Below are 16,943 nucleotides of genomic sequence, written 5' to 3'. Positions count from 1 at the left end.
TTTGAGCTTTTTTAGGCATTTCACTGAGAATTGGCCCAATTGAGTGAGTATCTCAGGGTTCTTTGATATGTTGAATGGTTGGTTAACTTGATAGAAAGGATTACTCACTTTGTGACAAGCTGTATGTAGTATTATTATATTGTGGGGCTTAACAAGGGGAGGCTTGAGTTTAGATTTTAACTGAGGTGAGTGAGGTAAGGTTAAGCTCCAGAGCAAGTCTGGTTATGTTTATTTCATAAACGGTTCCTATAAAAAAAAAAAAAATAATGGAATTAAAGCAATATCAATTTTCTTATTATGATTTATTATTAGTACTAACACAACAGTCATGTGGGTCCATCACAGAACATAAGGAATAACAACATTACACATGTGGGCACATTCACATTAGATGGAAGGAATAATAAATAACATTACAAGAGTGATTGGCAACATGTATTGGTTAGGTTAGATGAAGCAAGGCAGTCTGTCCTGTCCTCCCTCCCTCCCACCCTGGATGAGGCAGCAACATGTATTGGTTAGGTTAGGTTAGATGAAGCAAGGCTGTCCTGTCCTGTCCTCCTCCCTCCCTGGATGACGCCGAGTGTTGCCAGGTCAGAGCTGGTGAGAGGCAGGGTCCAATTCCTCCATGAAAGGCGCAGACAGTTTGTGTCTTCCAGTGCAAGAAGAGCCAGTTTCCTGCCGCAGGTTGAGGGTGTTAGGACACGCTGGTTTGGTTCTCCCTCCAGTAGTGGCAGGACCTGTAAAAAATAATTTTACCTTTACACTTTAATCATGAACAACCTTGTCCTCAAATGTAGGACAGGTGTGGTGTGGTGTGGTGTGGTGTGACCGCCCTGTAAATGTTTAGTGGATTCCATTTTACTCACCGCAAGTTATCTCCAATCCTCTTTATTAAAGTATTCCTTAAAAAAAAAGTATTCCTTAAAAAAAAGTAATTCCTTAAAAAACTAATTCCTTAAAAAAACTAATTCCTTAAAAAAAAGTAATTCCTTAAAAAACTAATTCCTTAAAAAAAACTAATTCCTTAAAAAAACTAATTCCTTAAAAAAAGTAATTCCTTAAAAAAACTAATTCCTTAAAACAACTAATTCCTTAAAAAACTAATTCCTTAAAAAACTAATTCCTTAAAAAACTAATTCCTTAAAACAACTAATTCCTTAAAAAAAAAGTAATTCCTTAAAAAATATATATATTCCTCATTCTCTTCTGATAACGAACGTTCGAGTTTTGCTTGTAACACCGTTATATTACCTTTTAACACCAAGACAGAACCAGGGTTAAAAAAGAGACCCTGGACAGAACAGTTCCTGATAGCCTGTACGCCTCATGGAGGCGGTGAAACGGCCCGGCCCATACCTGTGCCGAACCACACGCCTCCTCGGTCTGCGTCATCTTCTGAAGAGAGTGAAACACATGCGCCTCCACGAAGTTGGTAATGCGCAGTTGCGCAGTTGTAGGGACGCCTGTGCCAGATTTGTGGCGGGTCGTGCTCCACCTCCTGACTGACGCCCGAGACTTGCTTGCTCCATGTTTAGGGATGGCCGGCATGACCCGACCTTGTCCCTCGTCGTATACACCGCCCCTTGTTGTACACTCCTGCAACAAGAAAGTCACCAATCAATCAAGAAACATCTGCTGTCATTAATTCCTCTTTAATGACTAATCCAAGACCTCTGATATAGGGACAAATTGCACAGTATGATCAGAGTGACTTGCCTCAAATTCAATGCAACTGCGTATATTACTGATGGAACTAACTAGCGTATGGTGCTGCACCTAGCTAGTGCACCACAACACCCGAAAATTATTATTATGGCTTCCTCGAGACACATGTATTACTCAGATAATGAAAACTATGGGTAATTGAACATCCACAGAATATTGTGGCACTGTCCCAAGAAACAGTCCCACGGATTCGATTCCCGGCTCCCACTTCGCAGAAGCTCCTCCACCATACAAGAGAAATATGGTTCATAATTTTGTTTTTGCGCATGGCTTCCTCGAGACATGGCATGTATTTCAAGGGTTACGCAAGGGTAAAAAGGTTGAGAAACCATATTCTCTATATGTATTTCCATTTTCATCTCTCTCTCTCTCTCTCTCTCTCTCTCTCTCTCTCTCTCTCATGAAGCCACTCTGACCAATAGCGTGGCTTCACATATGCGACGTCAAATCACCAGGGTAGAGGAGCTGCGAAGTGTAAGCAGGGAATCGAGGCGATCGCACGAGACTTTATCGGGGACACTGCCAATATAAATGGTTACTACACAGCCATTTCGAAGCTTTTACACAACAAAAGCCTTACTCATTCATAAACTATTAAAGAAACTGGGGTGCCGTGACGTTAAAGCACGATCACTTGTTTGATGCTTTACATATAAAATGGCACACTGGTTCACAACACATACGAAACTGGGGTCGAAACGTCACGTTACCCAACAACTCTCACACAACTCCTTATCCCACTACCCTAACAATCCTACACGTAGCTCATCATGCCGAAGTTCGTGACCGCTTAGCCTACATCTGCGCCACCGCTCAGTGAGGGGAAGCCGAGATACACTAAGGGAGACCCAAGAGCCACTAAAAGCACCCTTCAGCCTTGCTATCAATGCACACCAAAGCCACGAGTTATGAGCATGTGCTGCGTTCAACAAACAGGTTACAAGTTCCCATTAATAGAACACTACGCGTTATTTTATTACGGAATGGCAACTTACAATGCATATTAAGTGTTACCAAATAACCAAATTGATATTCAGAAATACACTATAAACAAGAAATACTCTATAAACAAACCGTTCCACGAAGTGCCAAGCAACACTTCCTATCATCTGAAATACATCTCGTTCATGAGAAACGGGCAAAGGTCCTTCACTACACACGGTCACACGCCAACACCACCACTGTACAGTGTACAACATACCTTCCCGACATACAACAGGAACACCACCAAACCAACACCTTACAACGAGGCAGAGGACAGACACACTTCTCGGCGCACACACGACTCACCTCCACGATGCCAACACAAGAAATCGTCCTGATGTCCCTCACTGCTATCCGCTTCACCTCCTCCTCCTACTGCCCCCCCCTCCTCCTCCCTCCCTTGTTTGCAGTAAAGACACTTAATAACTAACTAGCCACTCTCGGTGAGCATCGTTCTATGTAAGCATTGTTACCTTAGTCTAAGCCGGTGGTTACCCACGCCACGTAGGTCCCAACCCTCCTCACTCACGTCACACTAATTTACATAAATTTATGTCTAGCCATTCATCTATCTGTCTGTCTAACTAATTATCTATCTACCTATCTACCTTCACACACACACACACACACACACACACACACACACATAATAATAACAATAATAGTAATAATGGTAATGATAATAATAGAAATAGATTATATATATATATATATATATATATATATATATATATATATATATATATATATATATATATATATATATATATATATATTATCATTACCATTATTACTATTATTGTTGTTGTTATTATGATTATTATTATTATTTTTATTTTTATTATTATTATTATTGTTATTATTATTATTATCATTGTTATAATTGTTATCAATACCATCATTATTATCATCATTATTATTATCATATTTATTATTATTGTTATCATTATCATTGTTAACAATATTATCATTACTATTATTGATATTATTATTATTATTATTATGAAGCACATAGGCTACATACAGGCATGACGCGTTAATAATATTGTCAATTCTCTTATAAAGAAAGTTATTGACTGCAATATTGCATACAATGTCATTAATGTGAAGAAACTTGCTAGTGGTGACTTAGTAGTTCAAACCCTTAACGTAAATCAAGTCAAATCACTTTTGAAACTCCGGTTCATTCATGACATCGAGATCGAGGCTTCGATTCCAGTCTCCATGAATTCGTGTCGGGGAGTCGCTTCCCACCGCGATTTTGTGGATATGGAACAGACCGAGATTGTCGATTGCATGACTGATCAGGATGTCATTGAAGCTAGAAAGATCACTAAGATGGTTGATGGTACCAGAAGGAGCACAGCATCAGTCATTTTCACCTTCAGTTCTACTATATAAGTTGCCAAAGTCCTAGCGGGTGGGCCTTGAGATAGGAGGTACCACAAAAAAGTATCCCCTTTAGCCCAGAAATTCCCGTGAAAAGCCCACAAGGTATAAAAAAAAGAAAAGAGGGTTCATGTAGGGTACGAGTCGGACATTCCAGTATACGCGGGAATGAACAGGCTGACATGCTAGCTCGGTCTGCTGCAGAGCTCGAGGGAGCGTGGAACCTCCATCGGGATCTGCAGTCATGTCTCTCACGGATTTGACGGGATTATGGAAAAAAAATCATATTAATTAAACTAATTTATTTTGAATATCACAAATTGGCCTAATACTACATGTAAGTGTGATGCAACAGCCCCTGAAAAAAGAAAAGGAAATATCCGTTAATTTGGGAGATATGACTAATTTAAGAAAAGTTCATAAAATTTGATATTTCTCGTGATTGGTAAAATATAGACTTTTGTAAATTTACATGCTGAAAGTTGATTATTTTTGCAAAGTTTCTGTAAGTCTGTTTTTCTTAATTAATGTACTCAAATTTTGCAGTATTTTTTTTTTTAAACAAGTGATTCCGTATTGTGCGTAAAATGGTAGACATTTCAAGTGGTACCAAAAAATATATAACCTGTAATAAATATTTAGACTGACAATCTTTTAGAGAATTTCAAGTTCTACATACACAGAAAAGATGAAGAAGATTGGTTGAGAAACAAAGGAGAAAAAAACACATAAAGGTCAATAACTTACATTCGAGAAAATCGCCTCTAAAGTTGAGCGAAGATTCCCATGCTCAGTGCGCTCCTCTTTCAAGTCTTTTCTGAACATGATTGACACACTCTTCTTTCGTCACTTGATGAGCCATCCCATATGGTCCTTCACCATTGTTCATTTGTGTAAGCTCCAAAAAAGTAGAGGTATCACCATCGGATATGAAATTAACATATCTCAGATTATAATCTATGGATCTGTTCCAAATCCTTTTGGCCCCTTCAGGCTCCATTCCTCCTGAGGTGCCTTCGTAATTTTTAGAACAAGAGGCTACATGATTCATTTTCCATTGTTCGTACTGTTCAGCTGAAATCTCCCTCTTTGCTAGTTTTTCTTTTTTGCGTCACAAACAGAGCACACTTTACACATAGCTTCATAATCTAGAATAAGGTTTGTGTGAGCATCAACCACTGCTGCAATTCCATAATTTGACTTATAGCCTCTCTTGTGCCAGGAGCCATCGTATGTGGCATCTATGTCGAGGATACCATTTTCATCTGGATGTCTGTTCAGATTTTCAGCATAATACTGAAACACTGCTTCCTACTTCTTTTCAAAATATCATTTACATTTTCTACAGCATGTTCGTTGATGAATTTAGTGTATTTCCCATACGTAACAAAGGAAAAGTGACGCATACTCAAGATACTGCAGAGCCTCTCCACCGCAGCATAACCATGCCCCAGCAACTTGACCAAATAGATAATCATTGCTGTCAACATGAACAGACCAGTATCTCCACATTTCATTTTACCTGAGTCACCACTGTTATACACAATATGTTTGCAATTTGAGCACACTAATTTTATGATCACATCACACTGATGATGGACAAATTCAGAAGTGACATCATGTTCCTTACACTTGTTACACGTAACATGTTTTGCTATTTCCCTAATGTCACTCTTCTTGCAGATGAGATTCTCCTCCTCACTCAATTCCTCTTCTTTTTCCTTGTAAGAAAGTCTTTTTCGCTTCTCTGCGCTTGAGGTGCGGGCGGGAGGAACTGCATCCTCATTCCTTACGTCACTCGTTGCAGGCGGGACGGGTTGGACGGTGTCAGCCTGTCTGTGCGTCCTTCTTTTTGCTTCTAGTGACCTCCTAGCAGCCTCTATTTTGAGTTTCTGTGACTTACGAAGCTTGCTGTGTCTCCCCATAGTGATAACTGTGTCCAGCAGCAACGAAAAGTTATGTAAAGTGGAGTATGAAGGGGCGGATCATACATCAATTTGACATACATCTGCTCTCCTCGACAGCCCGCGAGCTACTGGTAACTGGCTGGCTGCTTAGAGAGGAGCCTGCACCCTTCCAGGGTACGATAATTTCAAAAATAAAAATCATAAAAATCATATATATCCTACAGGGAAGAGTTTATAGGACATTTCTGCGATGTAAACAAATCCATGTGCTGCGCGTGGGACATTTAAACCAATTATTAAAGCCCCGTTTAAAGCATTTCTAGTGCTCCAAACATTTTCAAACTTGAACACGATATTGCCATATGATGGTATTTATTTTAGAGACAGAAACCTCAAATGGTGATTTTTTTCGATTTTACCATGAAATCCGTGATAGGGCCCCTTAATTAAATCATCAGCGAAACTCCTGTGGCAGAGTCACTGGAACAACCTCCACTTCCACACCATCAAACCCATCCTGGGCGAGTGGGCCTCCTCCAGTCGCCCCACATGGCGAGAGGAGGTGGTCCTCGCACGCCTCAGGATGGGATGCACCCTCCCCACCCACATGCTCCCCTACATAGTCAACACCTTCCCACCACAGTGTTCCACCTGTAATGTCACCCTCTCTGTCGAACACATCCTGCTTCACTGTGTGCGTTATCGTGAGGAGAGGCGGCCCTTGGCGGCGTATTGCCAGAGTCACGGCCTCTCGTGGTCGATAGACTGATGATTTACCTGACTGAGACCAATTTAATCAGAGTTGTGATTTATGTGTATATATTATGCTATCTATTTTGCACTCTGTAAATATAATATATATATATATATATATATATATATATATATATATATATATATATATATATATATATATATATATATATATATATATATATATATATATATATATATATATATATATATATATATATATATATATATATATATATATATATATATCAGTCTTGCGTGATGTAATGTGAATGTTTTCCCTTCATGTGTATATGCAATACGTAGTGATGCTGTGTGATTGTGAGTTATCCCTCCCTTCCCCATGCCCTGACAAAAGGACAATAGTTTGAGATAGGTATAGGATCCCTGTATGAATGAAGCGTGTATGAAAGTAAGTGTGATTTACATAATGTTAATATTTGTATGAAAGTAAGTGTGATGTACATAATGTTAATATTTGTATGAAAGTAAGTGTGATTTACATAATGTTAATATTTGTATGAAAGTAAGTGTGATGTACATAATGTTAATATTTGTATGAAAGTAAGTGTGATGTACATAATGTTAATATTTAAAAATAAGTAAAATAAGTAAACAAAATAAATAAATAAATTACAATAAAAAATCATCTTAAATTAAATTAACAAAATAAAAAAAATAGATCAAATAAGAATCACCCACGGCAGGGTGATGGAAAAAAAAAAAAAATCGGGCTGAGTGGAGTAGTAGTAGGCAGGTCGTGTTCTGGGGAGCTAGCCTGGGTTAAAATCCTTTGGTTCTTTAGCTTTCAAAAAACACAGTAAAAAAAAAAAAAATCACGTTAGTGTCATATATATTATTTTCCTCTGCTAAACCTCATTATAGTTTTGGTCTCGGTGGCCGGTGCTGCACTGCTACCAGAAAAATTGGCGGCAACAGTCAAAACTAAAATGACAAAAATTTCTCAGCCGGAGACAGGTGTCATTTTAGAGCAGACGGACTCTACTGTAATGACAGTGATCCTACTGCCATCACACACACACACACACACACACACACACACACACACACCACTGAGTGACACTGGCTTCTTTCAACTTACAAGTTGTAACTTTTCTGGCGACAGGCGTCAGCGTGGTGGCCGCGGCCCAGTGAAAGGATTACGAACAAAATTTTAAAAAATAACAGCTACTTGTACTTTTCTTTGCTAAACAGAAGAAAGAAAAAAAATATTGTAGTTGCCGTATCGAGAAAATTGTGAGAAACGGCCGATAGGGCGTGTCACCATTATCACCGTCTACTTCTTTCACTAACCCCGCAGCCTCGCTCAACCTACGTAACCTCTGCCGCTGTCTTTCTTTCTCTCTTTGTTTCTACATACATTGGTGCATTTCCGAACTTATTTCCGGAATTATTACAACTTTTGTTCCACACCACCACTCAGTGGAGGAATTCTGATTTCTTGGCGTCCAGACACGTTCCCGCTCCGCTTCAAGCTCGCCCTATGGCCACCTTCAAAGCCAAGCTAAGGCAGTTATTTACAATATAAGTAAGTATTTCTTAGAGAGAGAGAGAGAGAGAGAGAGAGAGAGAGAGAGAGAGAGAGAGAGAGAGAGAGAGAGAGAGACTTAATCCCTTCAGTATCATGATAAATTTTCGTATTCATTCTGTTTACTATTTGGTGCTTTTATACAGCTTCATAAACTCACGTGGGGATTGAAATAGTGGAGACTGGACAGTAATCTTCTGACCTCCATAGACTCTTCCTAATACAAATAAAATCATCTAATCATACCCAAAACTCATAGTGAGAGGAAAAGATGTTTCTGAATACCGGCGAAAACCACACGACAAACTAACAAACTTCAAACCTTCATGGAAACGTCTCTCAGGCAACATCATTTAACGAATACTTTGGCAACATAGCAACTACTCTAGCTAATAAAGTACAGCAATCGACAGTCTCGTTTTCTTCATTTTTGCCACGACCTGTTCAGTCTTCTTTCTTTTTATACCCTACAACACAACAAGAAATAAAAGATATTGTAATAAGTTTAAAATCAACCGCTCCGGGATTTGATGACATCAATATCAAGGTCATAAAAAAATGTTGCGAGGGGTTACCACATGCTTGGTTTCAAAGTTATCTATCTTCCAGAAAACAATACACAGTGTACAATAACGGAAAATCATCATGTGTTCCCATTAGCTGTGGTGTTCCTCAAGGATCAATTTTAGGCCCAATTCTCTTTTTATTGTACGTAAATGACATAACACGGATCTCTGACAAACTTAATTTCATTCTTTTTGCCGACGACACCACTATTTACATTCAAGGGGAGAATTTAAACATCATCACCAATACTCTTAATTAATGCTGAACTAGTGAAAGTTGCAAACTGGATTCACAGCAATAAACTTACCTTAAATATTTCTAAAACTCATTGCATGTTATCCTCCCCACTCATGACGAATACAGTCAATATTAATGTTTATATTAACAACAAGTTATTAAACCAAGTGTCAGAATGTAGATTTCTGGGCATAATGATAGATCAAAAGCTAAAATGGAGATCACAAATTAGTGAGCTTATTGTTAAAACTAATAAACTAACTGGAATTATATACAAGATAAGAAATAATCTTTCTCTTCATTGTTTAAGATATATATATATATATATATATATATATATATATATATATATATATATATATATATATATATATATATCATTAGCGTACACAAATTTTTTGTATTGTTGTGCCATTTGGGGGGGAGCAGGCAGTACCATCATAGACAATATTTTCGTCGCACAAAAGAAGGTACTGCGAGTCATGTCATTTAGTCATCGTTCAGCCCATACTGGCCCATTATTTAATGACCTTAGATTACTAAAACTAAGCGACATAATATCTCTCCAGACTAACATCTTTGTTCACAAGTCACTATATTCACGACAGTCAGACGACACATTCCACTTCATGTCTAACAACCCTAATACCCGCAGACCATATGATTTAAAGCTCCTGCTGTGTCGAACATCCCACGCACAGAAATATGTCACAACCAGAGGTGTCAAAGAGTGGAACCAGCTACCAGAACAACTTAGAAATATCAAATCACCTCAAATTTTTAAGAACAAGATAAAACAATTCTTCCTTAGTAAATATTAGGGACTTTTATTTATTGCTCTGTATTATTATTATTATCATAACAATTATCATTATTATTATAATTATTATTATTATCATTATCATTATAATTATTATTATTATTATCATTATCATCATTATTATAATTATTATTATTATCATTATTATTATTATTATTATTTTATTATCATTATTATAGTATTATTATCATAGTATTTATATTGTTATTATTATTGTAATATGTGATTGTTAATTTTGTATAATTTCTCATTATTATTAGTATTTTATTATTTATTACTGTATTATTTATTATTGTTTTATTGTAAATTGTTTTATTATTATAGTACATTTACTATTATCATTTATTATTTTACTATTATTATAATAATAATAATAATAATTATTATTATTATTATTTTTATTATTATTATTATAGTACTATTATCATTATAGTATTATATTTTTATTATTATTGTAATGTGATTGTTATTATTTGTATAATTTTCATTATTATTTTATTTATTAATGTATCATTATTAATAATGTTTTAATGTCAATTGTTTTATTATTGTACGTTTACTATTATTATTATAATTGTTATATTATTATATTATTATTATTTTAATATCATTGCTATGTTATTATATTTATTTTTCTTTACTATTATTTATCATTTATCATTATCTATTGTTTGTATTACTATTATTCTATTTGTCATTATCATCCACTACTGTATTTATTACTGCATTTATTACATATGTGTTATGTAGATGTATATTTGGTTGTAGAAGTGGAATTTAGTTATGAAATCTTTAATTTACTTGTTTGTAAATATATGTATAGTAATTAGGCCTCTACAACTAACCGCGTCGGCCTAACCTAAATTTGAAATAGGTCTGTAAAAGAGCTTATGCTCAACAGACCGAGGGAATTCTTCACATTCTGTATCATACTGATTTTAATGTACCCATAAAGGCCCAATAAATGTATCAGTATCTTCCTGTCTTCTACGCAAATGAGCTGACAGACGTGATTCCTCCAAGTATTTGATGAGGTGAAGAATGGTACCTACCGTCTTGATGCGCGGGAGGAGACTGACTGGTGGGGTTGAGGGCGGCGAGGAGTGGGGCAGGTGGGGGGGGTGAGTAGCGGCGGGCCCAAGGGTGAGCCACCCGGACTCCCCCGGGGGCTGGCTTCGTCTTGTGAAAAGTGAAGAGTTTCCTGGTGGTGTTCCGTGTCGCTGCACTCGGGCGAAGGACGCGGGAGCGACATGATGAACGAGGAGAACCCGTGAACAGACAGGAAGCGTCCCCACAATCAGTAGAGAAACCCGTGAACAGCTGGGTTTTATAATATCAAGTTAATGCAAGAGAGTGCGCGTGTGTGCGTGTGTGTGGCAGTATCTGGCAACTCGATCGTTGGTACTGCGTGTCGCTCCAGAGTCCAGCCTCCCCCCCAAGGAAGGCAGTTACTCGCTGCGCGCTGGACGAGGGGGATGTGATGCTGCGAGGTCTGTCTCCCGCCAAGGGTGTAGCGTCCCTTGTCAACGGCGAGGGAAGACTACAACGCAAAAAGGATTTTACTGAAATTTTTAGGATGGTTGGAAACGAAGTTGGCGAGATTTTTTTTCATTAGGTATTAATAATTTTAAGAAATATGCCAACTGCGGGGAGACACGAGTCTCACGACTGCTTGACGGGTGGTCTGCGCTCTCTGAATGCTTTATATGTTATTTATTGTTTCTGACAATGTCTTTATGTCCTCTAGTATTTTCCAGTTTACAACATTTTGTTTCTGTGTCATTCGTGTGTGTGTGTGTGTGTGTGTGTGTGTGTGTGTGTGTGTGTGTGATAAGAGACAAAACACTGGTATTTTTTTACCGCATATGGTAATATATTTCAGATTCCGTTGCAGTTATTTCTGACGAGGAAGAAGAGCTAGATAACACCCCCAAAAAGAAGAAGCGTAAATGGTACTTTCAAGGTTTTAACCAAGAGTGGTTGACGCATCCAGATTTGAAAGATTGGTTACAGATGCATCCGACTGACAAGAACAGTGCTGTTTGTAAAGTTTGTGATACAAAATTTAAGAATTCAAATAAGACAGCTCTTCTAGCTCATAAAGACTCAAAAAAACACCAGAAAAATTCTCTTGCTAAAAGATCCATCACTCAAATCCAGAGTTTCTTTAAACCAAAACAGGAGACAGTGACTCTGAATGATAAAATTGCTAAGGCAGAAGTTTTACTAGCAGGTTTCATGGCTGAGCACCAGATGCCATATAAACAAGCTGACCACCTTACTGAAACTTTGAAAGTCATGTTTCCAGAGTGTGAAGTTGCGCAACACATGACAATGAAACGCACTAAAGCTAGCTATATAATACAGGAAGGCATTGCTCATGAGGAGCGTAATGAGGTTGCACAAATATGTAGAAAGCAAAAGTTTTCCATTTTAATTGACGAGTGCACTGATGTTTCAGTTTCTCAAGTTTTAGCAGTTGTAGTAAGATACTTTGATGTAAAAACTGAGGAAGTAGTGGATGCATTGTTAGATACGGTAGAGGTAGATGATGGTAGTGGTGAGGGCCTTTACAAAGCTGTAAGAACACTCCTGGAGGAACGAGGCATACCTTTGACAAATATCATAGGGTTTGGCAGTGACAACTGTGCCACCATGATGGGACATAATAGTGGCTTTCAGGCACTACTAAAGAAAGATCTCCCTTCAGTGTTCGTGCTAGGATGCGTCTGCCACTCATTTGCTCTTTGTTCTAACTATGCTAGCAAATGTCTCCCATCATTTCTGGAATCCTTCATGAAAAATGTTACTTCTTACTTCTCACGAAGCAGCAAACGTCAGAATGATTTTAACTTAATTCAGAATGCAGTAAAGGCTGCTGATCACCAAATTTTGAAATTGTCACAAACTCGTTGGCTGTCTCGTGGGAAAGTTATTGAACGGCTTCTGGAGCAATGGGATGCCCTCAAATTGTATTTTCAGAGTGAGGCTATCACAGACAAAGTAGATGGACCAAGTGGGATTTACAAGGTCATGACAAGTGAAGGAACGAAGCACATGCTTCTGTTCCTAAATAATATCTTGAAGAAAGTTGATGAAATGAACACTGAATTTCAAACAGAGGCTTTCAGAATGCACAAACTATACAAGAGCATCTGTGGTGTGTATCGAAACATCTTGGCCATGTTCATTAAGGATGAAGTCTTGGATAGAGAACCTGTCAGCAATTGATCCATCTGATTCAAAGATTTACAAAGATCTGAAAGATATTCATCTAGGTGGTAGATGTGAAGCAATGTTGATGACGGAGAGTCTGGGGAAAAATGAAAGTAGGTTTAGATCAGACTGCTTAAAGTTTCTCTCGGAACTTTCCTGCCAGATACGTAAAAGGTTCCCTCTAGAAGAAGACAGTGTCATTGCTCTGTTGCACTGTATGGATCCACAGGAAGCAACAAGTTCTCTAAGACATGTGAAATCCATAATTAAACTTGCTGTAAAATTTCCTTCTCTGGTGGCTGAGGATCAGCTTGATGTCTTACAGGAAGAATGGAGGGCCCTTCCATGGGCAAAGGAGTTCCAGCCTCCCCAAGGAAGGCAGTTACTCGCTGCGCGCTGGACGAGGGGGATGTGATGCTGCGAGGTCTGTCTCCGCCAAGGGTGTAGCGTCCCTTGTCAACGGCGAGGGAAGACTACAACGCAAAACACTGCACGCAAAAGCACGACACCGCACACACTGTCACACACAAGAGTCACTGAAGCTCCGTAAAACCCAGGGAAGGGCGTGAAGAGGCAGTGGAGTCCCTGCTGGCGTGGCGGCGATGGCGTCGGGAAGACCCGTGATCCTACTACTCACTGCGCCATGTGGTGTTGGGTAGCTGTCGGGACAGTCAGTACAGCCACGAAGGTGAAGGTTCTTCATAGAAACACGTACTAACTGGAGTATGTGTATTCAAGCAGAGGAACACAGAGAAAGCCTTGGAAGGACCCCCATACGCCTGCCTGCCTGCCTGCCTTGGAGACGCCAGCAAGACTGAGGCTTACGTAGGGTTGCCAGGCGTATGATAATCAGAGGTACAGGGAATACATATGATATAATATATTACATTACATACCCACAGAAGTAATGTTTTATGTACAGATACTAAGATTTGAAGACAACTACAGGCATTAAGAGGAATGATAAATGATTAGATAAAATCTAAAGAAAGTAATGTTTTATGTACAGATAGTAAAATTTCAAGACGACTAGAGGTATCAAAATATTATGACACAAAAGACCACATTACCTGAACACTTTTAAGCTCCTCTGCACCGCCTGGGTTCCGACAGCAGGCAATGACGGTGGTACCTTAAAGAGTCACTCGTTATTATGGGTTACTTTTGAGGTGTGTTATAATCTCAAAGGAGAGTTGTTGATGTAATGTGCTTTGATTGTGACTTCCGTGTTGGTTGTGTGTAGTGGTGGTGGTGGTGGTGGAGGAGGAGGAGGAGGAAGAGGGAGACAAAAAGAAAAAAAAATAGGGAAAAGGAGAAAAGGAATTAAAAGAAAAGGACAGGAGGAAGATAAAAGAGATAGGGAAAAGGAGAAAAGGACAGGAGAAAGTGAAAAAGGATAGGAAAGAGAAAAAGAATTAAGAGAGAAGGATAAGAGGAAGAGAAAAGAAATAGGGAAGAAGAGAAAAAGAAAAAAAAAGGAGGAATAGGAAGAGAAGAGAAATGAGGATGATAAAAGAGGAGGAAATGATGATCCTGTCTATCTGTTATATGCCTGTTTGTCTGTGTATCTGTTTGTCTGCCTGTAAACATGTGCATTCTTTCATATATATATATATATATATATATATATATATATATATATATATATATATATATATGTGTGTGTGTGTGTGTGTGTGTGTGTGTATGTTTGATCTGCTGCAGTCTCTGACGAGACAGCCAGACGTTACCCTACGGAACAAGCTCAGAGCTCATTATTTCCGATCTTCGGATAGGCCTGTAGGTGTGTGTGTGTAATTCACTGTTTGATCTGCTGCAGTCTATGACGAGACAGCCAGACGTTACCCTACGGAACGAGCTCAGAGCTCATTATTTCCGATCTTGGGATAGGTCTGAGACCAGGCACACACCACACACCGGAACAACAAGGTCACAACTCCTCGATTTACATCCCGTACCTACTCACTGCTAGGTGAACAGGGGCTACACGTGAAAGGAGACACACCCAAATATCTCCACCCGGCCGGGGAATCGAACCCCGGTCCTCTGGCTTGTGAAACCAGCGCTCTAACCACTGAGCTACCGGGTGTGTGTGTGTGTGTGTGTGTGTGTGTGTGTGTGTGTTTATAAGTGTATAACAGCAGAGAGAGAGAGAGAGAGAGAGAGAGAACCTGCAGGGTTATATGTAATTTAGCAACATTTAGGCTGCCGGTTACTTATTATAATTACCAGTCTGCCATCCCACACAAAAATCATAAGATTATAATATGCTAAATTTATTTTTATATAATACAAGAACAAATATGATAAAACAATAAAAAGATAGGAAGTTGCAGAAACAAATTTATTGACTGCGTGTTTGAAGGTTTGACCGGATCCGTGGTTAACAATGAAAAAAAAAATTGCTGGAAAAAGGACAATAAAGGACAGATTTTGACTGTCCTTTTTTACAAGAAAACTTAAGGACAAACAGGCTCAAAAAAGGACAGGCTGTCCTTAAAAGGACACACATGGCATTCCTGGTTCACTATGGGTTCCGACCACACTGAGCGGAAGCGTTTGGCAACAATGTTAAAAATATACTCATATGTGTATATATTTATGTATGTATGTACGGCATGCATGTATGTATGTATGCATGTATGTATGTATATCGGCTTCCTATTTCACGAAGCAGTTTTCCTTCCAGTATTTCAAACAAAAGTGACATCTGCCATCCTTTTTTAAGTGATACCTAGTTGTCATTAGTTACAGGTGCCTCTCACGTATCAGCTGGTCTGCGACCCACACTACACCTTCCCGTCTGTCCCCCACTCCGTCCCCTCCCCCATGTCCCTCATATTTCCGCCTCCACCCCCGTCCCACCCTCTCTATCTATCTATCTCTCGCGCCGCTCCGCTCAGTACCTATCAGCTGACACACTCTCCTATTTATTCTTTATTCTTTAGTCTCAGTCTCTATTCCACCTAATATTAACCTCTGATTACTGAGAGGCTACACACACAATATACTCTTCGCTACTATAGATATCACTATTATCGGTATCTTCATCTCCACCACTCACTGTCCCTCACGGCCAGGGCCTTGTCCTGCCAAGGGCAGCGCGGCTCATGGTAAACTGTCCGGCCGCCGGGCTGACTACGGCAGGGTTGCCAGACACTACACATGAAAAAAAGGACAGACTTGCTTTAAAAAAAAAGGACAGTACAACAAAAAGTGAGAGAGAGAGAGAGAGAGAGAGAGAGAGAGAGAGAGAGAGAGAGAGAGAGAGAGAGAGAGAGAGAGAGAGATTAGGAAAGGTCTAAGGCGTTCAGAATTTTAATGGCCACAGTTTTCACTATTTCAATCCCCCCACATGAGTTTCTGAAGCTGCATAAAGTCGTTAAATAGTTAGACACAATGGATATGGAAACGCGTCATGATATAGAAGGGATTAAGACAGTTTGGGATATTAAATTACCTTCACTTGGCACTTGCAGTGAGGGAGGAGAGGCAAGGCAAGAACGCAACACGTCAGCCAGCCAGCCAGGGAGACACGTAGACCCCAGTGAATTATGAGTGAGGTAGAGACGAGACGGGAGAGCTAAACTAGTGGAGTGGGTAGTGAGGAGACCACTGTAGCTTGGTTCACCTGGGGAGCGTTGCCCAGGTAACAAACACACACACACACACACACACACACTTACCATCTGGAAGCTTTACCAAATCTCTCCACTCATTACTCCGACTTACTCATCTGTCTGTTGTGAAGAGCTAAGAGGAATGTTAAATTAGGATGAGAGAAAGAGAGAGA

General features: G+C 39.1%; 1 protein-coding gene across 4 annotated transcripts in view; it reads right to left on the bottom strand.

The window, feature by feature from the left end:
* Positions 1-287: 287 nt before the first annotated feature.
* LOC123508602 overlaps positions 288-16,943 on the bottom strand; it is a 19,693-nt gene continuing 3,037 nt past the window's right edge. Inside the window, exons 2-4 of one of the 4 annotated variants that reach the window (XM_045262395.1) lie at positions 14,221-14,282; positions 1,360-1,599; positions 288-740 (exon numbers count right to left, since the gene is read on the bottom strand). In XM_045262395.1, coding sequence (XP_045118330.1) covers positions 519-740; positions 1,360-1,599; positions 14,221-14,282 — 524 coding nt within the window. In that variant the 3' untranslated portion in view covers positions 288-518. Of the gene's footprint in view, positions 837-1,359; positions 1,600-4,848; positions 4,942-13,787; positions 13,965-14,220; positions 14,283-16,943 lie in introns of those variants that run through there. The other 3 variants (XM_045262414.1, XM_045262406.1, XM_045262423.1) reach the window with 3 other exon arrangements.

Source organism: Portunus trituberculatus, chromosome 3 (genome assembly GCF_017591435.1).
Source record: "Portunus trituberculatus isolate SZX2019 chromosome 3, ASM1759143v1, whole genome shotgun sequence".
Taxonomy (NCBI): Eukaryota; Metazoa; Arthropoda; class Malacostraca; order Decapoda; family Portunidae; genus Portunus; species Portunus trituberculatus.
The sequence above is the reverse complement of the archived record's forward strand: the minus strand, read 5'-3'. Positions and strand labels throughout refer to the sequence as shown.